This window comes from Lepidochelys kempii, chromosome 12, assembly GCF_965140265.1.
Source record: "Lepidochelys kempii isolate rLepKem1 chromosome 12, rLepKem1.hap2, whole genome shotgun sequence".
NCBI lineage: Eukaryota > Metazoa > Chordata > Testudines > Cheloniidae > Lepidochelys > Lepidochelys kempii.
Window position 1 is genome coordinate 41,022,165 of NC_133267.1, and position 25,671 is coordinate 41,047,835.

The following is a 25,671-nucleotide window of genomic DNA, read 5'->3' on the forward strand; positions in this document are numbered from 1 at the left end:
AAGAAGGAAAACCAGTTAAGGCCCTGGGAATGTCAAGTATGAACTAAGGCTTCCATCTGAACAATGGCAGGTTTCAGAGTATGTCCCTTGTTCCTGTACACTGGAAAGAAAACCCCCTTTCTGAGTCTCTTAGATGACATCAAAGATGGCAGGCAGTACTGTCCTTGTGGGGAAAAGAGAAGCTAGCTGGGCTGGAGCTGCTGCTGTGGCTATAGCCCAAACCCATTTCATCCCAGGTGGTGGTTGGGATTTAGCTGGAGCTGGTCGGGGTGGCCGTGTTATCTGTGTCCCTCTGTCTGGTCAGGATGTCTCTCAGGATTAGGATGATGAATGCCTGGGGTCCCAGGAGATGGTGGGGGTGGCAGCCATGATGGTGAAGCTCACTTCAGTAGCCTCTGTCTGTGCTTCTCTCTGTTCTATCAGGGACCCCGAAAAGGAGTGGAGTGTGGCATAGCCCACCCCGTTATTATTTGTCCAGCAATTAATCCTGATATCTGACACCCCAATGTTCGTTCATTAATTTCTGGTTTCATACCCTTCTGTTTTTACCGACCATGTTTTCAACCTAGTGCTTGAATTGTATGGCTCTTTGTGTGGGCTTGTTTTCTTTCTCTCGCTCTCTTCCACTTGTTTATAACTTTCTTTATGGAAAATAAGTTGACCTACTTTGCATGGTAAATTCCTGAGCAGGCAGAAGTTAGAGACCAGTTCTCACACCTGTAGAAGATAGTGGTGCCCATGCAGCAGCATTGCTCCCCGAACACCACCCAAAGGGGGTGGTTCACTGCTGGTCCATTGTTGAATCTCTGGCCCACTGGGGTCTCCCATCCTGGTAGTGACAGGATCCCTGGAGATCCCAGCCCCCAGGTAGCCTGGCTGTAGCATTGAGCTCTCACTTCTCATGGAGCTGCACTAAGGTGTCGTGTGTCTGTTTTCCAGTCCCATGGTGATGACATGGCATCTGCTAGCTCCAGCAGGGCTGCGGCAGGGCTGGCCTGTGAGAAGTCCCAGCTCACTGTGAAAGGTGAGTAGAGCCGCAGTGGGCACCCCGGGAGTTGAGGTGGGGAAGCAAGCGCTCTGTCTAGGCCAGAAGATTCTGGTCCTGCCCGGGAATGTGGATTTTCAGGTGTGGCTTGGCTTGTCCTAACTTCCTTCTCCAGTAGCCCAGGCAGCTTCAGACAAGCAAATGCCTGTCAGTGACAGCATGCTCCCCAGGGGGGGAGCTTGCCCTGTGGGCTCCTGAGCCTGTGGCGGGGGGAGAGTCATTGTTGAGTGAAGGCTGATATTGCACCAGTCCAGCCAGAGACTGGATATGCCCAGGAGAAGCATGGTGTCATTCTGTGTGGAGCAGCCATGACTGTGAGAGCCTACCTTAGGGGAGACACCCTGTGACAGGGTGCTCCACTCACTGCTGGGCTGGCGCCTCCTCCTGGTCACTCTGGGGTTAGCTCTCGAGGTCAACACTCCCGTCCACGGTTTGCACGCCGTCACTCCAACTGTGGTCTGCAGCTCCAGGACCCTCAGTGTCGTCTTCATGACTTAGTCATCTAGGCGGGGGGCTATGTTCCCCCTTCCGGGGTTCAGTCCAACAGCACTGCTGGGCAGTCTGCCCATTCACTGCCCCAGTGCCACTTTTGCAGCAGCTGATAGGGGAACCTGGACCTGCCCTTATCTCTGGAGTCTCATTCCTCCAGGCAGCAGTTCTGGGCTCATCTCTCTGCCTTCCCTGGACTGCTTCCTACCTCTCCGGTTCCCCTTCTTTCTCTGGGGGTGCCAGCTCTCAGAACCCTCCTTTCTCTTCCCAGGAGTGACTGCTGCCTGCCTTCCCAACTGCCCCCAAACACTCCTCCCTCTTCCCAGGGAGTGACTGCCCTTTCTCAGCAGCCCAGGATGTAGCCCACTAACTGGCTTTATTGGCCCTGCCTGTACTTGCACCGGTGAGCCTCTCTAATTAGCTGCCTCCAGCCTAAAGCTCCCCTGTTTGCAGCCTAATTAGCTGACTGGGCCCACCTGGCCCACTTAGCTGTTGCAGGGCTAGTGTGGGTAGCTCACCCCATCACACTCCAGACAAGTGGTGTGTTCTATAACTAGATTTCACCAAGCCAGTAACAAATATGAACTTCTGAATCATTATAAGTCCCCTTACACTCTCCAAGCTATCTTGCCAGCCAGACAAACTGGCCTTAGTGATAAATGGTTACTTACACCAAAAATCACACCACATCAGGTTGCTTCCAGTCCCAAGAGACCAGTCTCTTACCCCAGGTCAACTGGTACCCTGAGATCTTACACCAAAGACTATGCCCATAGCCAGTCCTGAAATAAACCATCTAAAGGTTTAACAACTAGGAAAAAGAAATGAGTTCTTTACAGGTTAAAGCAAGCAAGCACACATGAATTACCATCTAGATCCTATGAGTGACAGAGTTGTAGTGATGTCCATTCAAGTGGCTTTCAGAGCAGACCCAGGAGGTAACTCCAGGGGATCTCTGGCTTCAGTTTGGGTTTCCCTGGCCCCGGAAGTAGAGCCCTGCATGGATACAGAAATTTGGATCTGTATCTGTGGTAGTTAAATTGGATCCAACCCATGATCTGCACTCCATCTTTTATGTAGATCTGCAGCTTCACCCATGCCAGCACCCTCTAGCGCAGAAATTCTCAACTGGCTGTGAGAGCCCCCTGGGGGGCTCTGAGGTGGTTTCAGGGGGTCTGTGGCCCTGCGGGGCTTCAGCCCTGAGCCCCAGTGCCCCCTGCAGGGCTGAAGCCCCAAGCCCCTTGCTGGTGGTGCTGCGGCTCAGGGCTTCAGCCCTGTGGATGGACCCCTTGAAACCGCAGACCCCCGTTGAGAACCACTGCTCTAGAGCCCTGTGTGGGTAACAGTTTGGATCTGCAAAGATGGGAAACAACTGCATCCTAGAATCCAGATAACTGCAGATATCTGGATTTGCAGGGCTCTACCTGTAAAGCCATGTCAACCCTACCACTTATGTCGGCAAAACTTTTGTCGCTTAGGTGCAGAAAAAACACACCCTGAGCAACATAAGTTTTGCTGGCATAAGCACTCATGCGCACAGTGCCATGTCAGCAGGAGACACTCTCCCACCGACAGAGCTACTGCCACTCATTGGGCTGGTTTTATTATGTTGACGGGAGAGCTCTTCCAGTCAGCACAACACAGCTACACGAGTGCTCTTGCAGCGGCAGGGCTGGATCCAGCCCTGCTGCTGCTAGCTTGTAAGTGTAGGCATGGCCTAAGAGTTCAAACAGCAAAAGAGATGGAAATTTTTCTGTGACTTTGTTTGATTTCCTTCATTTCGCTTCAGAGTCCATAAGAGGAGCTTCCTTGCACGTAGCTTTTCCCAGGGGGATAGGGCCATTAACCAATTCCCTTGTATTGTGATGTTCCTTAGTGGCCCATCTGATTTTGATAGACCTTCTAGACGGGTGGGGGCATGAGTCTTGTGCCTGGATTCACAAGTTCAGAGCAAACATTTTCCAGGTTATAAAGCAAAATGTACATATCTTGTAGCATGGAATACCGACATTACAAGCGAGGGTATGAAATGCTTGTAAATTGCTGTGTGCATTAGAGTCTAAGCAGCACTAAATACATTCTTATAAGACCAATACCTGTGTTAAGCGATACTAACCCACAGGCGAACTGGTCTGGTTTGTCAGCTCTTCGGTAAGGCCTGTAGCAGGAGCTGGCGTTTGGCCCATCAGCATCACACATGGACTTTACCCCGAGGGCCAGTGCAGCAGAGTGCAGATTAAGGGCATGGCTACACTTGCGAGTTAGAGCACATTAAAGCAGCCCAGCTCGCTCTAACTCACAACACGTCTACACTGCAAAGGCACGTAGAGCGCTCTGACTCCACGGCTACAGCGCTGCTGGTCTCCACCTCGGCGAGTGGAATAACATTTGATGCGCCCCCTGCTGGAGCACCGCAGCACCAGTGTGGACACCCTGGTCTGTCGTTGCTCTGTGATCGGCCTCCAGAAGTGTCCCACAATGCCTGTTCTAGCCACTCTGGTCATCACTTTGAACTCTACGGCCCTGCCATCAGGTGACCAACCGTCAAACCCGCCCTTTAAATTCTCTGGGAATTCTGAAAATCCCCTTCCTGTTTGCTCAGCGAGGCTCTCAGCGAATCTCCAGGTGACCATGCCTCCACGCGCCAGGCGAGCCCCAGTATGGAGCAATGGCGAGGTGCTGGCCCTCATCAGTGTTTGTGGGGAGGAAGCTGTCCAGTCCCAGCTGTGCTCCAGCCGCAGGAATTACGATACCTTCGGGAAGATATCAAGGGACATGATGGAAAGAGGCCATGACCAGGACGCACTGCAGTGCAGGGTTAAAGTGAAGGAGCTGTGAAGAATGCCTACCACCAAGCCCATGAGGCAAACAGCCGCTCCGGTGCTGCCCCTGCGACCTGCCATTTTTACAAAGAGCTGCACGTGGTACTTGGGAGCGACCCCACCTCCACTCTGAGTACCACCATGGACACTTCAGAGCACAGTCCAACAAGGCAGGAGGAGGAGGACCAAAGCGGGTGTGAGGGTGCTGAGGAGGAGGAATACACCCCAGAATCCCTAGATGCATGCTGCCAGGAGCTGTTCTCAAGCCAGGAGGAAGGTAGCCAGTCACGGCGGCTGGTGTTTTGGGGAAGGACAAACACCAGAGGAGGTTCCTGGTAAGCGGCTTTTATTTTGGGAAGGAAGTTATTCAGTGCGGGCTCTTGGGGCAAGGAGGGTTAGGGCCGCATGCTTAGATGCGGAATAGGGCGTTGATGCGCTCTCTTACATTACGGTATTCCGCTTCAGTGATCTCTTCAAAGGTCTCATCCAGAACTTGAGCAATGCGCTTGCGCAGGTTTCATGGGAGAGCCACTGTGGTCCTTGTCCCAGTCAGGCTAACATGTCCATACCAGGTTTCAGAGTAACAGCCGTGTTAGTCTGTATTCGCAAAAAGAAAAGGAGTACTTGTGGCACCTTAGAGACTAACCAATTTATTTGAGCATAAGCTTTTGTGAGCTAGATGCATCCGATGAAGTGAGCTGTAGCTCACGAAAGCTTATGCTCAAATAAATTGGTTAGTCTCTAAGGTGCCACAAGTACTCCTTTTCTTTTTATGTCCATACCACTGAGCCGAGAGGGGTGGGGGGACCATTGCTGTACACAGGCAAGCTGCATATGGGCCAGGGTGGAAGCCACATTGTAGTAAAGATCCTCCCTTGCTTCCCTGGTCACCTTCAGCAGCGAGATATCTTCCAGGATGAACTACTGTGTAAAATCTGGGGACAGTGTTCAGTACAGGGGCCCTCTGCCGCTGTTGGCTCTCCCCAAGGCACAGAAACCCAGAGGACAGTAGAGCCATGAAAGAATCAGTCCCCCTTGCCCCTGTGCTTACTCACCATTTTGGGGCTCCTGGGGGTTATGTGCGCTTGCTTTGGGACAGGCAAATTATGCAATTGTGTAGACTGTGCTTGCCCTCCTTAAGTACGGGGGAATCATTGTTCTGTCTGGTGTGAACAATGCTGTCTCTGTTAAGTGTTGTGTTTTGCCTTTACAGATGCAACCTTGAGATCTCGGCCGTCTGTGTTATCACCGGCTGAGAGGCTGCAAAGAATCAGGAAGAGGCCACATAGAAGCAGAGGACATGCAGCACTCCCTTAATGAAAATCAAAAAGTGCAGGAGTGGCGGGAGAGTGAAAGGGGGGTCCACCAGCAGAATGCGGATTGCCGGCACCAAAGCACAGAGCGGCTGATAAGCATCATGGAGCGCCAAGCGGACTCGATCCGGGCGCTCGTAGCCATACAGGCGGAGCGCTACCGTGCCCCCCTGCAGCCCTTGTCCCAAAACTCTTTCCCTTCTGCCACCCTGTCACCTCCAACCCACTTCCCCAACATCTGGGTTCTTATCACCACCAGCTGCCTCCAATACCTGTAGCTTCACCACCCAGCCCTGAAAACTACGACCCTGACCCACTGCACTCAACCCCCATCACCACGCAGTGTAGCCACCCTGACGTGCAGCACTCATTGCACAGCACTCCAGACAGGACGGCTGGGTTTGATAATGGGACATATGCAAACCTATGATTGTACCATTCCCCACCCTACCCCCTTGCCCTTTCTGTTTCCCAAGCAGTTGTTTCTTTTCAATAAATGCATTTTCTTTTCATTACATGGGTTTTTTTTGCTTTGAAAAAATTCTTTATTGTTGCATAACATAAAAGATACTTTAGTTCAGGAAAGCAACAGGCACTGCAAGTCAGTGTATCATACGTAGCAAACATAGATTCCTGCTAACACTGGAACCACTGCACTTCACTCCTGTGCAGGGCACCAGACATTACTGGTGGCTTTCAGCCTCAGATTGCTCCCTCGACGCATCCCTAATCCTTGGAGATCCGCGCTGGGCCCCTCTAAGAGCCCTGCTCTCTGGCTGTTCAAATTCAGCCTCCAGGTGTTGAACTTCTGAGTTCCATGCCTGAGCAAATTTTTCACCCTTCCCTTCACAAATGTTATGGAGGGTACAGCACATGGATATAACCGTGGGGATGCTGTTATCGGCCAGGTCCAGCTTCCCATACAGAGTGTGCCAGTGGCCCTTTAAATGACCAAAAGCACACTCCACAGTCATTCTGCACCTGCTCAGCCTGTTGTTGAACCGCTCCTTGCTGCTGTCAAGGTTCCCTGTGTAGGGTTTCATCTGCCATGGCATCAAAGGGTAGACAGGGTCTCCAAGGATCACAATGGGCATTTTGACTTCCCCTACGGTGATCTTCTGGTCTAAGGAAAAAAGTCCCAGTTTGTAGCTTCCTGAACAGGCCAGTGTTCTGAAAGATATGTGCATCATGCACCTTTCCAGGCCAGCTTGCGTTAATGTCAATGAAACGCCCACGGTGATCCACAAGCGCCCGGAGAACCGTAGAGAAATGGCCCTTCCCATTAACATACTCGGAGGCGGGCTGGTGCCAGAACTGGAATGTGCGTCCCATCTATCGCCCCTCTGTAGTTAGGGAAACCCATTTGTGCAAAGCCAGCCACGATGTCATGTACGTTACCCAGAGTCACGGTTCTTCTGAGCAGGATGTGATTAATGGCCCTGCAAACTTGCATTAACACTATTCCAACGGTTGACTTCCCCACTCCAAACTGGTTAGCGACTGATGGGTAGCTGTCTGGAATTGCCAGCTTCCACATTGCAATAGCCACCTGCTTCTCCACTGTCAGGGCAGCTCTCAATCTCGTGTCCTTGCGCTGCAGGGTGAGGGTGAGCTCCTCAACACAGTCCCATGAAAGTGGCTTTTCTCATCTGAAAGTTCTGCAGCCACTGCTCATCATCCCAGACTTGCATGATGATGTGATCCCACCATTCAGTGCTTGTTTCCTGAGCCCAAAAGCGCCGTTCCATGGTGTTGAGCATGTCCGTGAAAGCCACAAGCAATCTCGTGTCGTATGTGTTACTTGTGTTGATATTGTCAGTGTCCTCACTGTCACTTTGGATCTTAAGGAGTAACTCGACTGCCAAACGTGACATGCTGGCGAGAGGTAGAGGTGGTTAGGGACTATTTAGAAAAGCTGGACGTGCACAAGTCCATGGGGCCGGACGAGTTGCATCCGAGAGTGCTGAAGGAATTGGCGGCTGTGATTGCAGAGCCATTGGCCATTATCTTTGAAAACTCGTGGCGAACCGGGGAAGTCCTGGATGACTGGAAAAAGGCTAATGTAGTGCCAATCTTTAAAAAAGGGAAGAAGGAGGATCCTGGGAACTACAGGCCAGTCAGCCTCACCTCAGTCCCTGGAAAAATCATGGAGCAGGTCCTCAAAGAATCAATCCTGAAGCACTTGCATGAGAGGAAAGTGATCAGGAACAGCCAGCATGGATTCACCAAGGGAAGGTCATGCCTGACTAATCTAATCGCCTTTTATGATGAGATTACTGGTTCTGTGGATGAAGGGAAAGCAGTGGATGTATTGTTTCTTGACTTTAGCAAAGCTTTTGACACGGTCTCCCACAGTATTCTTGTCAGCAAGTTAAGGAAGTATGGGCTGGATGAATGCACTATAAGGTGGGTAGAAAGCTGGCTAGATTGTCGGGCTCAACGGGTAGTGATCAATGGCTCCATGTCTAGTTGGCAGCCGGTATCAAGTGGAGTGCCCCAAGGGTCGGTCCTGGGGCCGGTTTTGTTCAATATCTTCATAAATGATCTGGAGGATGGTGTGGATTGCACTCTCAGCAAATTTGCAGATGATACTAAACTGGGAGGAGTGGTAGATACGCTGGAGGGGAGGGATAGGATACAGAAGGACCTAGACAAATTGGAGGATTGGGCCAAAAGAAATCTGATGAGGTTCAATAAGGATAAGTGCAGGGTCCTGCACTTAGGACGGAAGAACCCAATGCACAGCTACAGACTAGGGACCGAATGGCTAGGCAGCAGTTCTGCGGAAAAGGACCTGGGGTGACAGTGGACGAGAAGCTGGATATGAGTCAGCAGTGTGCCCTTGTTGCCAAGAAGGCCAATGGCATTTTGGGATGTATAAGTAGGGGCATAGCGAGCAGATCGAGGGACGTGATCGTTCCCCTCTATTCGACATTGGTGAGGCCTCATCTGGAGTGCTGTGTCCAGTTTTGGGCCCCACACTACAAGAAGGATGTGGAAAAATTGGAGAGAGTTCAGCGAAGGGCAACAAAAATGATTAGGGGTCTAGAACACATGAGTTATGAGGAGAGGCTGAGGGAGCTGGGATTGTTTAGCCTGCAGAAGAGAAGAATGAGGGGGGATTTGATAGCTGCTTTCAACTGAAAGGGGGTTCCAAAGAGGATGGCTCTAGACTGTTCTCAATGGTAGCAGATGACAGAACGAGGAGTAATGGTCTCAAGTTGCAGTGGGGGAGGTTTAGATTGGATATTAGGAAAAACTTTTTCACTAAGAGGGTGGTGAAACACTGGAATGCGTTACCTAGGGAGGTGGTAGAATCTCCTTCCTTAGAGGTTTTTAAGGTCAGGCTTGACAAAGCCCTGGCTTGGATGATTTAACTGGGAATTGGTCCTGCTTTGAGCAGGGGGTTGGACTAGATGACCTTCAGGGGTCCCTTCCAACCCTGATATTCTATGATTCTATGACTCGTCAGCATACTCCTCAGCAGTTCGGGCTCCATTCCTGCAGATCGAAAAGGAAGACCTCTAGAGCGCGCATTACAAAAACCGTTGAAAGATGGTGCCAAATGTGGACGGATGCATCACGGGGCGTTGGGGCAGGACCCAGAGTGCCCCGCACTCCCCGCCCCCGTCCCACAAGCCACAGCGCCAGAATGGGAAGAGGTGCTCTGTGGGATAGCTGCCCACAATGCACTGCTCCCAATGCTGCTGCAAATGTGGCCACGCCCGTGCGCTTGCAGCTGTCAGTGTGGACAGACTGCAGCGCTTTCCCTACTGCACTGTACGAAGGCAGGTTTAACTCACAGCGCTCTACATCTGCTAGTGTAGCCATGCCCTAAGAGGTGTGTTGTTCTTCCTGGTGCTTACACCCAGGGTCAGGGAATTGGCAGCCTCCTAGCCCCAGGCATGTGGAGAGTTGCAGGAGGAAGGATAGGATATTTCCACAGCATCCCTTGCTGTGAAGGGCTCATCCAGAGGAAAGCTGGTAACCAGCCTTCTAATCCTAGTCCCTGAGCTAGTCCCGAGTGGCAGAGGCAGAGCCGGGGAGGGTGCATTCCCTACCGTCAAACCTTCAGCCTCTCAGGGGGCTTCCTCTGAAACTGGTGCTGGTGAATGGTGCCAGGCTGGAAGGTCTCCCTGCATGTGCCAGGCAATGTGAGCCTCTGTCCAGGGGCTGTCACCAGTGGATGCCTTGGTCTCTTTGGCTTTAGGGGAGGTGGAGTGTGTGCAGAACTCCATTAAGGCCACCAGGGGGCTCCAGATACCTTGAATTGCTTCCCTGACTTCTGTCTGCACTTATTTTCACGCAGCTCCTGTTTTTTATTCCCTTTTCAGGGTGCCCTTCAGGGTGGGGGAATTTATGGGTCCCAGGTTGGGGGCCTTGCCTTTCCAGGGTCTTCGGGACATGTCTCCCAGTCTGGCCCATGAGACCTGGCTGCCGGTAGTAAACCTTGGGCCGTGGTTTCTTGGGCTGGCTGCTGCTGTGTGGCATCTGGGCCACTTTGGGTGGGGACAACTTGCATATTGCCCGCAGCTGTGACACTCTCTGCCTCTTCCCCCTCTGCCTAGTTGTGTCGGTGAAGCCCAAGGTGCACAGTCGCCAGTCCCGGATCAACTCCTACGTGGAGGTGATGGTGGATGGACTCCCCAGTGAGACCAAGAAGACAGGGAAGCGGATTGGGAGCTCTGAGCTGCTCTGGAATGAGATTCTCCTCATGTAAGAATCCCTGGGTTAATGCAGGCACCCCAGAGCTGGCAGTGAGCTCCCTATTTCCGCACTGGGTTGTGCTGCATAAGGAAGCCCGGCACATTTGCCATTGGCTGGAAGGGGCTTAGGGTGCACGCGCAAATGCACGTGCGAGAACACAATCGCCAGATGGGGTGCTGGGTGTCCCTGTGGCCTTGCTCTGGCCTCTTCTCTGCCCTCTGTGCCTGGCATGCCTGGTCCTGCTCTGCTAGCTGTGGCTGTGTTGCTTGGCATCAGAGAAGCAGGTGGGGAGATGACAGCCCTCCTCTTGGTCTGCCTTCCAGGAACGTCACAGCTCAAAGCCACCTGGATCTGAAGGTCTGGAGCTGCCACACCCTGAGGAACGAGCTACTGGGTACGGCTTCCATCAGCCTGTGTAACGTCCTGAAGAAGAATGGTGGGAAAAGTACGTATGAGTGGAGGCCCTGACGCCTGGCTTGGCCTTTGTTTTCTTCCGGAGCCTCATTTCCCTGTCTGGAGACAGCAGGGAGTGGCTTGTCATGGGGGCTGGGGCCTCCTCAGCTGCTGGCATTGGGCAGAATGCTCTGGGTGAGCGGCACCTGCCTCCCCATGGTGCTACTATCTCACCAGCCGGCTCTAGCTGTTCCTGAGCTCACTCTGCCTCGAACCTCCTCCATGGTCCTGCAGGATTTCCTGCCTCAGTAGGTGTGTGCCATGGAGAAGGAGTAGCTGAATCCCTGGCCCCGGAGAGAACAAGGTGTCCTTGTGTGCGGCTGGGCGGGCCTGTTCGGCGCTCGGGGCTGGTGTGTGATGGAAGCCATGCTTAATTGGCTGGGGTGCCACTGCAGGCAGCGAAACACAAACCTCGCAGCTGTTTGCTGCCATTTGTGGTCACCAGAGTGTGGCCCGCAGTGGTGGCGGCTGCATAAAGGCCTCCATTCAGGGCCTGGGTTGAGCTACCGGCTGTGTGGGGCAGGAAAAGGTTTGCTCTGTCTCTTCCAAGCAAAGCTCCGCCGCTCTCAAAGGACAAACCTTGCATTGAGAGCTGAGAGGGGCCTCTTCTCCCCTGAGGGAGACAGGGCTTAGCCAGACTCTCCCTCATGCCAGGGGTTAGGCTGCGTCGCTCCTTGGGCATTGCCAACGGTGAGGTGTGAAACCACCGCGATGTCCCCAGCACACTCCCTGAGCAGCATCTCCAGGAGCTGGGCCATGTGCTCTGGATGGGATGGTGCCCTCTGGATTGGGGGTGGGAATCACCAAGGGTTTTGTGGGGACCCTCTGACGTGCTGGCTGCCCGTGTCCCTGTCCCCCAGGCATGGAGCTGTATAGGGCTGCTGGACTGCGTGTGCTGGAGGTGGCGGTTTGGTCTGGGTCTCAGCCTGGCAGGCCTGACCTGTGGTCCCCAGCTGCTTCCCCGCTCGGCAGCCAGTCAAGTGCCATGCGTGTTCTCCTGGAGGTGCTGACTGCTCCCGCGCTACCTGCCGCGCCCCTTTGCAGGGGCACAATCAGCCCTTTCAAGTAGGCTGGGTCTCCAGGGGGTCGTGTGGAAAATGAATGGAAAAGGCAACTGGCTGTTTCTGCTCATACTGAAAAAAGTGTCCGATTTTTTTCCCCCGACCTAGTGGGCTGTGACGGGAGGAGTCTTAAAGCTACAGCGCACAGCTATGTCTGCAAGGGGCTGCCTGGGAGGTGGAAGGGCTTGTGCTCCTCTGATCCCTGGCCTGTGTCCTGGTGGCTAGACTGGGACCTTCCTGCAGTTACTCTGTAGTGCTCGGCTGGCGTCCATGTATGAGGGTGGGGATCTGGTCACACTTACCTCCCACAACCTGCCTATGAGATGACCTGTGCTCCCGGCCCAGTCAGTCCCACTGGCCTTCCCCAGCCGTCTGACACAGCCCAGGCCAGGGGTTGCTGTCCTAAGCCCAACCCACAAACCAGCCTCTCCCCAGTAGAGGTGCTGAAATGACACTCCGCTTGCTGCCACTTGTGCAGATCTTTGCAGAACGACCCTCCTGGTCCTTCCATACGTGCCTAGGTTAGCAGCGAAATAGTGACTTTATTGCCATTTCAATGATCATTATTAGGCTTCAGAGTCAACACACCATTGAGATGATTAGGGGCACTTCACTCCTCTTCAGGCTGTCCTATTAGGCTGTCTACAGACTTAGGCAGACATCTATGATGGTCACCATGTGGGTGCAAAGCTTTACCAAGGCTTTTTGTAAGTTACTGATCTGTACTTACAACCTTAACTGTGTCTTAAAGTCTTTGGCTGAGTGTTTTTATTAGCTGTCAAGGACAAACGTTGGTCCTCTGGCTATGTATTCTCCAGCAGTATGTCAGCGTCATTCCCCCTCAACAAGGGCCATGGCAGCATGTCTAGGTCTCCTGCGTGCTGGGACTGTGCCCAAGCTCCCTCTGTCCCTCCAAATGAGTGCTGTGAGCTTCAGAAACTGTAGGAAGAAACAGGGGCTTGTGTCCTTGGCAAAGAACCCTCCGGGCCTCGGCTTTGAGGCCAGGCAAATTGAATCCATTTGGCGCTAACAGACCAGGCTGTGTGAGAAATGAGCTTCCAAAATGGGTTCCTTTTCCAAAAACCTCATTTTTCAAACATGCTTCTCTCCCAACTGCCTTGGCAGGATCCTCTGCAACGCTCTGCATGGCCTCTCCTCTGGCACGGCACGTCTGCGCCGCGGCAGCCGGGGGGACAGATCGCTGGGGAAAAGGGGCCTAGTCATACAAAACAAGTTGCAGCCTTCTGTGGAGCTGCTCCCAAGGGTCCTTTAAAACAGCTAATTTACTACGGCCTAGCCCCCTGCCCCAGGCCTCTGCCGCTGTGCTGGAGAAGAGGCTCTTTGTTCAGATGCTGTGGGGACTCTAAGGTGCTCTGCTGGTGCTGGGCAGGAGGAATGTCCCCGGGTGGCCTGGCTTTGGAGGCTGCATGGAAGCCTATATGGGGCCATGCCCCCCTCCTCCCCCTCCCCGCCGTGTTTGTACAGTCCACTGAGCTGCCGACAGCAGGGCAGGCCCTGGAGTGACTCGAACGTGTCAGACTGCAGCCTACAAATGAAAGCGCTTGTTTTTATTGCTTGCTGCTCAGGTTGCAAGTTACATCAACAGGCTCCTGTTTCTTGAGTGGCACCATCTGCCAGGATTTTACAGCTCCAGCAAACCGCGCTCATTGCTTTCCGTTCTGCACCTCAGGCAGAACCGCTGGAGCCACAACCTCAAGGAATTCTTTCAGGAAGCCAACAACAAACCCCCAAGCCTCTGGGAAGTTGCAGTTGACCCCTCCTCATGAATGTGCTGTCAAAGGAGCTCCCTGAAGCAAAGGTTCTTTTAGCAGAGAATCATAAAAGCAAATCTGTAGCCTGCCTGAAACGAATGTTAAACAAGTCGGCTCTGTCAGCGCCTGTACAATAACTTTGTCAAAACTGCTGTGCCAAACCAGAATGCCCCAGTGAAGGCCTTCGCTGAGCTTGCTTTGCATCGCCTTCCAAATTCACGCCCGTGCTGCTCATGCTGCAGAGCTAATGGCCAGCGGGACTAGGCTAATATACCGCTAACCCTGCTCCTTGGTGCATGCCCTGGGCAGGGCCCAATTCTCTCTCCTGCGTGAAAGGCCACCCTCCCATCTGCCTGTGGGCTTCAAAGTGAAGGGGTGCCGGAGGGCCAAGTACCACCACTCTAGTACTTGGCCCTGCAGGCCCCCATTCCTCTGTCAAGCACATGGCCGTTCAGCAGGTAACCAGCTGTGTCTTCTGAGGATGAGACGCAGGGGCTGGGTGCTTTACCCTTTGCTGCAGTGTTTTAGGAGGAAGGGCTAGTGGATGATGGCCTCAGGGTATGTCTATGCTCCAATTAAAAACCTATGGCTGGCAGGCTGTTTAATTCACAGAATCATGGAATAGCGGGTTGGAAGGGACCTCAGGAGGTCATCTAGTCCAACCCACTGCTCAAAGCAGGACCAATCCCCAATTTTTGCCCCAGATCCCTAAGTGGCCTCCTCAAGGATTGAACTCACAACCCTGGGTTTAGCAGGCCAATGCTCAAACCACTGAGTTATCCCTCCCCCCGAAGTGTAGTGGAAAATTGAAGTGTAGACGTTTGTGCTTGGGCTGGAGCCTCAGGTCTAGGACCCTGCTGGGTTTCTAGAGCTGCAGCCTGAGCCAGAGTGTCAATTAAACAGCGCCTTAGCCCCAGGAAGCTGTCTGGGCAACTTCAGGCCTGTGGTGACTTCAGATCTCACCTGGTCTCCAACCATGGCCCAACTTTGTCCCTGACTCTCGCAATTCCTGCTCACTGAGTGCCATTCTTTATGCGTGGCCGCGAGGCCAGACCACCCGTGCCCGGGTTCGTACACTTGGCTAGTACACACCATGTTGCTATCTGCTGTCCCTGGCGACTGGTGACTGCACTTGAACACGCAGGCCAAGGCATTTTCAGGGCTGGGCCCTTGGCCCTGGGGTTTGCCTCTCCCTTTGGACTGGCTGAGGCTGAGGCAGCTGCCCCTTGGAACGCAGCGTAAAGCCCGTGGGTCAGGCGTTCTAGATGGTCTACGGCAGCGGTGCTCAGACCTCAGTGGTTCGGGAGCCAAATTGCGATCGACCTTAGCCAAAAGAGCCCCAGTCGGGTGAATTCATTGTGTCATTTACTGTCCGACTGTAGGGTTACCCAGGTGGACGGGGAAATGTTTGGCGTTTATATCTATTATTCTCACAGCAAAAGGACCGACCAAGTATTATTATTTTATCAATTGGTTACTAACATAGTCATGGCCTCCTGACTGGCTAATAACTTCGATGGGTTAATAATTACATCAGTGTTTTAATATCATGCTGTGAAGAGCAGCAGAAGACACGTTAAAGAGCTACTTGCAGTTTGCGAGCATCTGTCCGAGTATCACTGGTCTAAGGAATTTAGACCCAAGTTCCATCAAAGTGCCTGGCCAGCTCAGTGCATGCCAGGCTTTCCCTGAGAGGAGGGGGCTGGGACTGGCTTGATTACATTGGAATTGTTTTAGTTGACGCACACTTGAAGATAAGTAAATAGGCAGGAAACCCATGTATTAGACAGAGACCTTCTGACAGGAGCCTCCATGTGTGAGTTGGACTACGCCATCTTCCCTGTGGAGAAAAGGCCTCCAGTAGGACCCCGTCCCGCCCAAGCCCTGGTGGAAAGTTTTGTGATGCTCACACCAATGAGCTGCATCAGATGTGTGCAGTTACCAGAGCTCCCTCTGGGTGTGGGCTAAACCCTGGAGCCTTTATCACACTTGCTGCTACCAGCCTTACTTCTTGGAACTGTAAATCCCCTTAATGGGCTGGGAGGGAATTGCCAGCAAGCCCTCACTAAATGGGAGTGCTGATACTGTGCAAGGCATTGGGAGCAGCTGAACTGAGACCTTATTCAGGACCTATTCACCCCTGGCCTCCTCCCAAAATACTAATAACCCCTCTGACATGCTGGCTGCTTGCTGGGACACAGGCTGCCTTTGTGCTCACCCTTTGAGGGACCCTCTGTTGATGCAGCAGCGAGGTCCCTTTGTGTGTCCTGTGTGTCGAACGGGGACAGGGAGTGGAAGGTTCGACTAGTGTTTATTTTCTTTAAAAAAAAAAAAAAAAGCTGGGGTGGAGGCAGGGATGAGGAGGAAGCCGGCTGGGAGGTTCATGTTCGCATCCTCCAGTTGTAGACACCTTGTCTTTGCTACTTGACTAACTTCCCCCTGACGCTGAGGCAGCCTTCACAATGAGGGCTTGTGCAGCCCGCAGAGCAGCGTGCTCTTTGCTGCTCACCGCTCACAAAGGAGCGAGCCCTGGAGCGTGCGGGGCAGGCGTTCTCCACAGCTTGGAGGAAGCGGAGTTCTTATGGCAGGCAGTGACTGGTGAAAAGAGGTTTGCCGCTTTCTGCAGCACCTTGGATCTGCAGATCTCAAAGCACTCTACATAGGCTCATGAAATAGCCTCCCCTGGGAGGCTCCTTTGTACAGGTGGAGAAAGTGAGGCAGAGAGCAATGAAGTGACTTGCCCAGAGTCATGCAGGGAGTGTGCAGCAGGGTCAGGAACGGAGCCCAGGGCTTATGACTCCTAGACCTGTGCTTTATCCACAGGAAGTTTTTCTGCTCATACTAAAAGCAAGCAGTTAGGAAAGGATGGTTCTGAGTTGAAGGATTCCAGGGGCCTACATAAAAACTTGAGATGGTGCATGCACAAAATCTGAGAGAGCATTACTCATCATAGAATCATAGAATCATAGAATATCAGGGTTGGAAGGGACCCCAGAAGGTCATCTAGTCCAACCCCCTGCTTGAAGCAGGACCAATTCCCAGTTAAATCATCCCAGCCAGGGCTTTGTCAAGCCTGACCTTAAAAACCTCTAAGGAAGGAGATTCTACCACCTCCCTAGGTAACGCATTCCAGTGTTTCACCACCCTCTTAGTGAAAAAGTTTTTCCTAATATCCAATCTAAACCTCCCCCACTGCAACTTGAGACCATTACTCCTTGTTCTGTCATCTGCTACCATTGAGAACAGTCTAGAGCCATCCTCTTTGGAACCCCCTTTCAGGTAGTTGAAAGCAGCTATCAAATCCCCCCTCATTCTTCTCTTCTGCAGGCTAAACAATCCCAGCTCCCTCAGCCTCTCCTCATAACTCATGTGTTCCAGTCCCCTAATCATTTTTGTTGCCCTTCGCTGGACTCTCTCCAATTTATCCACATCCTTCTTGAAGTGTGGGGCCCAAAACTGAACACAGTACTCCAGATGAGGCCTCACCAATGTCGAATAGAAGGGAACGATCACGTCCCTCGATCTGCTCGCTATGCCCCTACTTATACATCCCAAAATGCCATTGGCCTTCTTGGCATCAAGGGCACACTGCTGACTCATATCCAGCTTCTCGTCCACTGTCACCCCTAGCTCCTTTTCCGCAGAACTGCTGCCTAGCCATTCGGTCCCTAGTCTGTAGCTGTGCATTGGGTTCTTCCGTCCTAAGTGCAGGACCCTGCACTTATCCTTATTGAACCTCATCAGATTTCTTTTGGCCCAATCCTCCAATTTGTCTAGGTCCTTCTGTATCCTATCCCTCCCCTCCAGCGTATCTACCACTCCTCCCAGTTTAGTATCATCCGCAAATTTGCTGAGAGTGCAATCCACACCATCCTCCAGATCATTTATAAAGATATTGAACAAAACCGGCCCCAGGACCGACCCTTGGGGCACTCCACTTGATACCGGCTGCCAACTAGATATGGAGCCATTGATCACTACCCGTTGAGCCCGACAATCTAGCCAGCTTTCTACCCACCTTATAGTGCATTCATCCAGCCCATACTTCCTTAACTTGCTGACAAGAATACTGTGGGAGACCGTGTCAAAAGCTTTGCTAAAGTCAAGAAACAATACATCCACTGCTTTCCCTTCATCCACAGAACCAGTAATCTCATCATAAAAGGCGATTAGATTAGTCAGGCATGACCTTCCCTTGGTGAATCCATGCTGGCTGTTCCTGATCACTTTCCTCTCATGCAAGTGCTTCAGGATTGATTCTTTGAGGACCTGCTCCATGATTTTTCCAGGGACTGAGGTGAGGCTGACTGGCCTGTAGTTCCCAGGATCCTCCTCCTTCCCTTTTTTAAAGATTGGCACTACATTAGCCTTTTTCCAGTCATCTGGGACTTCCCCGGTTCGCCACGAGTTTTCAAAGATAATGGCCAATGGCTCTGCAATCACAGCCGCCAATTCCTTCAGCACTCTCGGATGCAACTTGTCCAGCCCCATGGACTTGTGCATGTCCAGCTTTTCTAAATAGTCCCTAACCACCTCTATCTCCACAGAGGGCTGGCCATCTCTTCCCCATTTTGTGATGCCCAGCGCAGAAGTCTGGGAGCTGACCTTGTTAGTGAAAACAGAGGCAAAAAAAGCATTGAGTACGTTAGCTTTTTCCACATCCTCTGTCACTAGGTTGCCTCCCTCATTCAGTAAGGGGCCCACACATTCCTTGGCTTTCTTCTTGTTGCCAACATACCTGAAGAAATCCTTCTTGTTACTCTTGACATCTCTGGCTAGCTGCAGCTCCAGGTGCGATTTGGCCCTCCTGATAACATTCCTACATGCCCGAGCAATATTTTTATACTCTTCCCTGGTCATATGTCCAACCTTCCACTTCTTGTAAGCTTCTTTTTTATGTTTAAGATCCGCTAGGATTTCACCATTAAGCCAAGCTGGTCGCCTGCCATATTTACTATTCTTTCAACTCATTGGGATGGTTTGTCCCTGTAACCTCAACAGGTTACTGCCCCAAAGTGCCTGTCGCCCCCCACTTCCCCCAGGGAGCTGAGAGTTTCAGAAAGTCTGTGACAGAAAGGTGGTCCAGAAGACCTGCATGCTAATGGGGCAGATCTCAGGACTGATTGCCTCCAGCACATGGGGTCTGTGGAAGCCTATGCTATAGCCATGGTGTAAGCAGGGGTCCTGTTGCTTCTTGGCCTCAGAAGTGCCTGAATTGTGCATGGCCAAGTGGTTCAGGAGAGGAGGCTGGCTCAGCCTCAGACCAGGCTGGCCTGTTCTCTGCATGGCTCTCAGACACTTTTGCTGAGAGTAATACCCTCATCAGGTCTGAAGCAGCTAGAAGCCTGTGATTCCTCGTCAGACACTAGTTCTGTTGCGAACAGATGTGCTTGGAAAGCACTGCAAAGTCCAGGCCTCCCCCTGCCAATGGGACCCCTCTCCTCAAGACAAGTGAAACGGAGTTGGGAGCACCTGGGTCTGCTTGGCATCGGTGTGTGTTTGTCAAAGGAGCCGAGTGCCCATTGAAATCCATGGGTGCTACAGCTGCTCAGCACCTCTGAAAACGGGGCTGCAGGATAGTCAGTGCACCTGGCAGGGAGAGGCCCCGAAGCATTTGTTGTTTGGCTCAGGCTTCAAGCTGGTGAGGAACTCCTCCAGCCACTCCTCAGATCTCCCCTTTCCTGGGTGAAGCCAGAGCAGATCAATTCCAGCAGCACCCACCACTGTCTCCTGAGCCGGCTCCAGTCAGTCCTTGCTGTGGTCCACTGTCGAGTCACCTGGGAACATCTTATTCCTGTTTAACTTTTCTGTTGTGCCCACGGGGTCACTCACTGTACAGACAGTGAGTGAGTGACAGCACCGCCCCAGAGCTCACAGCCCGACGCACTTCACAGGCAGCACTGCCTGCAGGACAGGGATGTGATAAACCTGCCGCTCCTTTGCTCTGTCCTCCAGTGGCTTGTTTCCTCTCCCTGGCTGCAGGGCTTGGCACTTAGTGGCACCAAATCTCACCTGATGCCCTCGCTGCTCTCTCCTCCAGAGGGCCCCCCAGCTGTGATGTCCTCTGCAAATTCCACTACAGCTGCACTGACAATCCCCCAGACACCACCAGGCAGCTGCCCCAGGTGCTTGACTTGAGTGTGGCCAGGTGGTGAGAGCACGCCCTCCCCAGGATGGTGAGTGGCGGCTGTTTCCGGGAAGTCTCTGGGAAGCTGAAATCTTCCTGGCCTGAGCTCCAGCTAGCCTGAGCAGCCACTGTCAGGTGCATTGCTGTTGGGGAAGAAGCAGCCCCTTGGGCTAGTTTGAAAAGCCCCAGGCTCCTTCCAATCCAACTCTGGAGCTAGGTATGGCCCGGGGCATGCTGGTCTCACAATAGCCATTGACAGTGCCTGAATGTGCTGGAAAGGGAGGATGCTCCAGGCAGGGGCCTGGTTCAATTCCCAGCTCTGCCATGGTCTACCTGTGTGATCGGGGCAAGTCATGTGATCCATCTGCCTCCATTCCAGCTTCCCAGCCAAGGATAGTGGTGCTGGGAGGATGGAGGGGAGGCTGCTCCTGGGAGAGCACCATGGAGACATCGGGCAGCATTCAGCCCACGTGGTGGACCTCTCAGAAAGTTGACCGTGTGAACGCGGAGCTAGCCATTCTGCACCCTGAGCTCCAGCAGGAGCGGCCAAAGGCAGGGAGTGATGCTGGTGAGAGCCAAGCTGGAAGCCCAGGAACCCCAGCAGGTGCCACTTGCGGAGCAGCTGTGCAGGCTTCTGCCTCTCTTAGTCCCTGCCAAGCTTCCTCACTCCTGAGCTGGAGACTGGCTGTCCGGGTACCAAGGGAGTGTATTTCCCCCTCCTCCCACTGCCTGGTTGGAGTCACCGGGCCCTGGCCTGCCCTACTCCAGGAGGAAGCAGGTTGCTAGAAAATGGTGCATTTGTGTCGTGATGAGTAGTTGTGTAGAATAAAAATGTTGTTTGAGCAAAGTAGCGGGAGGCATCTCGGCTGGTGTCCCGGGCTGGGGCAGCCAAATGCCTGAGGCCTGCTGTGTCTTAGCCAGGTGTTCCAAGCCCACGGGCTGTATTTGGGCATTGTTGTTACTGTGTTAAAATCCTGCCTCTTGGCAGGGACCTGGAGGCTGACTGTCATTTTGTCCTGGCCGGTGGAGGCTGGTCCAGTTCACTGAGAAGCTCCATAGTTTGGCAGACTTTGTATAGGGGTGGCTAGCCTGCCATAGCCTGGGGAAGGGGCGTGCAGCTGCTGCCTACCGTGTGCCTTGCTTTGACTGGTGCTGTTAGCCCCTCACTCTCACGGGCACCATGGATTCTTCTTGCTGGTACGTGTGTAATGTAAGACACTGGCTTCACCTCCTGAAGGGGCTGGGGGATCTGCTCCAGGGACCAGAGGAGCAGGGATCAGCTGGCTGCCGGGCCTCCGTGTGAGGTGGAGCAGAGTCCAGTTATAAGGGATGCCAGTGAACGTTGGCAGCTGCATGCTGTTCTTTCAGCCCCTGCTTTGTGCCTCCACTCGTCATTCAATTAGCTAATCAACTTCCTCTCCCCCTTTCTGCCCTGCCCGGCTCCCCTGGCTCTGGGAGGGGAGAATGGAGAACTGTGTTTTCAGGTTAATAAGCTCTGGGCGAGGCTGAGGTGCCGTGCTCTGTGCCTGGCCACATTGTGCCTGCTGCAGCTGGTGGGACCTCGTCAACCTGCCAGGAGCCATTAGCTGTCAGACGAGGAAGGGAAGCAAAGCAAAGCTGCAGGCTTGACACAAGGCAGAACTGGGCCCTGCAGCCCCCTGGACCCGCGTGCTGCGCTCTGAGAGCTGCTGTGCAGTGTCTCTAGCATGCCCCTCGCTGGGGATGGCCGGCCTGCTGGGCAGCCTCCAGAGGTTTGTGACCAGGTTGGGAGCAGCCTGGCTCCTGTGGAGCTCAGCAGAGCGGGTCCTTGGGGCTGAGGAAGGGGATTTTCTTTCTCCACTTGCCTTGTCAGTCTCTTGGGTGGGGAGAGGGTCCAACCCAAGGCTCTGCCATCTGGACTCTTCCAAAGTGACCACGAGGGGTTCTCTCAAATGCTCCCAGAGCTGCAATTGGCCAGGCACATGAGGGCCATTCTAGCACCCTGGTGACCTGATGCGAGCAGCCGTCGGTTCATTCCATGTTCCCAACCACCCTTGGCCGCTCTCTTCCCTGAGGTGCCAGGCCTTTGCTGTCGGAATGAGTTATGATTACAAGAGCTTAACAGCTGGAGCCCTGCTCTCCGCTTCCACCGTCTCCCACACCCCTGAGATCCTGTCTTCTGTCCTGAAAGCCATTGGGACCCCATCTGGCTAATCTGCCCTGTGTTGGTACAGTGTGGCCTACTCACAATGGGACATATACTGGCTCTGGCCCCTTAATCATCGGGAGGTAATGGCTCTGCTTGGACAGTGCTGAGGGAATGGCCCTGCCTCCTCTTGTGTGGGAAGGAAGAGGCCATGGCCCGTGGGCTGGGGACAGCCCTTGGTGGGAGCTGAGGGTCCAGCTTGGTTGGCTCAGTGTTGCTGGGGCACTGGTGTGGTGTATGTGGGTACCGGACCAGACCCAGCCAGTGTCACGACAGCTCCTGGCCCTGCCGGAAGCCGAGGAATTCATCTTTTCCTTCTCATGCCATATGGAGAGAGCCTAAACCCCTGTGGCAGGGGAGGGGAGGAACCTAGAATTAGGTGAAACTTTTCAGCTAGTGGTGACTGTGGCTTGTCTCTTTCTTCCTGTCCCTCCATCTCCCCAGTGGAGAACACGCAGCTGACCCTGAACCTGCAGACAGAGAACAAAGGCAGCGTTGTCTCAGGCGGAGAGCTGACGATTTTCCTGGATGGGCCGACTGTTGATCTGGGAAGCCTGCCTAATGGCAGTGCCGTGACAGAGGGTGAGTGCCGCCCATCTCCACGTGCAGGCCGCTGCTCTGAGCCTGAGGTGGTGAGTGCTGGGGGTGGGGAGGAGAAGGGCTGAGATCACAGCTGTAAGGACTTGTGAACAAACATCTGAGAGTTAGGAGCCACCTCCTCTCCCAGGTAAGGCTCCCAGTTCAGCCTGTTAGAGTGCCATGCAGTCTGCCCAAAGGACTGGCTCACCCTCACCTGACGGATTATCCCAAGGGCTTGTGGATGTGCCTCTGCCCGGGAGGGGAGCTGTGGGATCTGCAGGAAAAGGTCTTCTCCTCCCGCAGGGAAGCGAAGGGTGCAGCTGTTTTGTGGGTGCTCTGCATCCCCTCTCCCATCTCTCCTGGGCCTCAGGAGGTTGCAAACATGTTGCTGTGGGCATGGCCAGTCAGGGCTCCCTGTGGTGGGAGGAGCAGAGTGAGGAGTTCAGGAATGGGTGAGTGCATTCGATATCAGGGCATCTCATTCAGCCCCCTCCCTGCCTGGGGCAGGGATGTTAGGACCTGTGACGTCTGAGGGCGTGACATGAGCAGGGCTTCCTTGCGCTGCAGGATTTTGCCTGGGCTGATGCATTTACTGGCTACCTGTGCTGGATTCCGAGCCATGGCGTGATACAGGTGGAATGAGATGAAACTCGCATGAGGTGGCCTGAGAGCTTCAGCTGCTGAAAGCCTGGAGAAGTGGGGGCTGCAGGTGAAGCACGAGGGACTTTGGCAGAGCGGTGTGCGGGGAGCCCAGGGCTGAGGAGCCAGGCCTGGGGTAAAGGGGCATTAGCAGAGCAGCGCTGTGGAAAGTAGCCTAACTCTGCTGCTACTAGCCCCCATCCCCTAGACCATCACTCTTCCAAATCCCCTGGAAGGCCCTGTGCGGAGGCCCCCGGGATTTCATGGGAACACCTGCCAGTAGGTGCTTTCCCCAGGACCGGGGCCTTGACACACTGTGTCAGACGCATTTCCAGGGTATTTGCAGCATGAGGGCGGGCGTCCCCTGCATCTCAGTGTGTTGGGCTGTTCTCTCTCCAGATTCCCTCTTCAGGGGGCAGCCAGCACCGGAATCACCAGCAGCCCACGTGTCTCTTAGCCTGTCTCACACTCCTTGCTCCTTTTCCTGCTTGTTTATTGTCCAGGATCCCAGTTGCCTGGGAGGGATCCCAGCAGTGTGGCTCCGGCTACAGAGAGCAGACACCAGCCCCCCAGCACAAACTGCTTTGGCGGTAGATCCAGGTAAGGGCCCCTCACTGACGACACCTGTTGGTCCATTGATGGTAGCAGGAGGGGCTGGTTCTCAGAGTCTGTGCAGGAGGCTGAGAAGTGAGGCTCAGCAGGAGCTTACAAAGGAGACCATTCAGTGAGCTCACCAAAGAGCATACAGGATGTGTGAGGAAGGGAGCGGTAGCCCTGGCAGGGCCAGCTGAGGGGTGGTGGCAGGAGAGTGCAGAGATGCCCTGGCAAGGCTGGCTGGGAGAGCTGCCTGGTAGGGATGAGGCAGACAGGGGGTGGTCGTGGGGAGTGGAGGCTAGGAGTCTGCCTGACTGGGACGGCTTCCTGGAAGAGGAGAAATGGGCTTACTGTAACCTGCCTCCGAGGAGGCTGTAGCCAGGAAGGAACCTGCCTCTGACACGCTGTGCAATTCCTCCCCATGTACACCCCTCCCCTTGGTCCAGCCTGGGTCTGTTCGAGTGTTAGCCCTCTAGGCACTGGTTTGTCTTTCCTATGTTTGTACAGCACCCAGCACAGTGGGGTCCCAGTGCCCCACGGGCCTTGGGGTGCTTCCACAGGAATTGCAGAAGGCTGCAACTGAGGGCGGCTCGGACAGGTTTATTCCTGCCCGGAGTCAGAAAAAGGCTCCAGTTGCCATCACCCGTGCTGGCAATGCCTTGCTATCCTGCTCTGGCCTCGGCGCTCAGCTTCCAGACAAATTGTTTTATTGTTGCTGCCCAAGAAGTCTTTTTTTTCTTGTACGCCGGTGGCAAGGCCCTGCCAGGCTGCTGGGGGTGCTGAGGTGAAGCCGCCCTGCTCTCCTCTCACTCATACCGTGCCCCGTGGCCGGTCTGGGGCATGTTGACGTGCTGGCACCGGTGCAGCTTTGGCAGAGGGGACGCAGAGCAGTGAGGGAGCGTTCTGCTGGCAGGTGAAGAGACGCTGTGGAAGGGGCCTGCTCCTTTAGTCCCCTCTAGCAGATCTGGTCAGACCCCCATAGGTAGCTGCCCGTGTTTGTCTCGGAGGCTGTGTGCAGTGTTTGGTTCCATGCAGTAAGATGGATGCCTCTTCACACAGTCTAGAGATCCAGAGGGGGAGCATCAGCCCCTGAGCTCTGCTGAGAAGAAGCTAGCTGCATCCTTGTGCAATGTCTCCATTTCCCTGGCTCAGGAGGGGCAGGATGCTCCCCGTGCTCAGCTCCTCCCCTGCTGGCCAGTGGGCACAGCTGCCAGGGGCAGACCAAGGACCAGCTTGATGTTCTCTGTCTCGTCTCATCTCTCTGTTGCTTTGCTTCTAATGCTTGGGCCACTTACTAGCCCTTTATACCCCCAGACGATCCTCCAAGTCAGTTTGACCCCATGGGAACTACACCGAGCTCCTGGCCAACCCCCCATCCTCTCCCCCTCCTTCCAAACCCGCTCCTGAGCAGTGTCTTCTCTTGGAGGCCCCTTCATCCCAGCCTGTTGTTCAGCCGAGCCACACCCCCTGCTGCAGTGTAACTCGATGGGACAGCTTCACCCAGCCCCAAAACGGCACAGTCTGAGTCCTCCCCTTGGCCGACAAGGTTTCCTTGTCTGGAGCAGCAGTAACACCCATAGCCCAGGAGTGGGCTCGGCTCAGCCACACCCCAGCCTGTAGCCAGCGGCCAGTGTCTTGTGTTGCTCGGCATGGTCCAGTGCCATCAGCACTAACCAGCCCTGCATCTAGCTGAGACTGAATTGTAGGGAGGCAGAACTCAGTTATCCAAGCTGGAATTTGGGCAGTAAATACCCCAGCTTGCACGAGGGATCTCTCATGAGAACAGAGGGCAAAGCCAGCAGCACAGCCTTCCCCCGCCCCCAATCCTGCTGGCTGAATTGCTCATACCACTTCAGCACCTTTGGAGGTCTCCTATCTACATGCT

General features: G+C 53.9%; 1 protein-coding gene and 1 long non-coding RNA gene across 4 annotated transcripts in view; both read left to right on the forward strand.

Moving 5' to 3' along the window:
• The window catches only part of WWP2 (WW domain containing E3 ubiquitin protein ligase 2), a 93,405-nt gene that overhangs the window by 6,589 nt on the left and 61,145 nt on the right, over positions 1-25,671 (forward strand). The window contains exons 2-6 of one of the 3 annotated variants that reach the window (XM_073308344.1): positions 940-1,024; positions 10,238-10,385; positions 10,700-10,821; positions 22,419-22,556; positions 23,696-23,792. In XM_073308344.1, coding sequence (XP_073164445.1) covers positions 955-1,024; positions 10,238-10,385; positions 10,700-10,821; positions 22,419-22,556; positions 23,696-23,792 — 575 coding nt within the window. In that variant the 5' untranslated portion in view covers positions 940-954. The remainder of the gene's footprint in view (positions 1-939; positions 1,025-10,237; positions 10,386-10,699; positions 10,822-22,418; positions 22,557-23,695; positions 23,793-25,671) is intronic. The other 2 variants (XM_073308346.1, XM_073308347.1) reach the window with 2 other exon arrangements.
• Positions 1,037-6,179, forward strand: LOC140896471 (uncharacterized). Its single transcript, XR_012154556.1, has 2 exons — positions 1,037-4,691; positions 5,570-6,179. It is a non-coding gene; the product is annotated as an uncharacterized lncRNA (long non-coding RNA).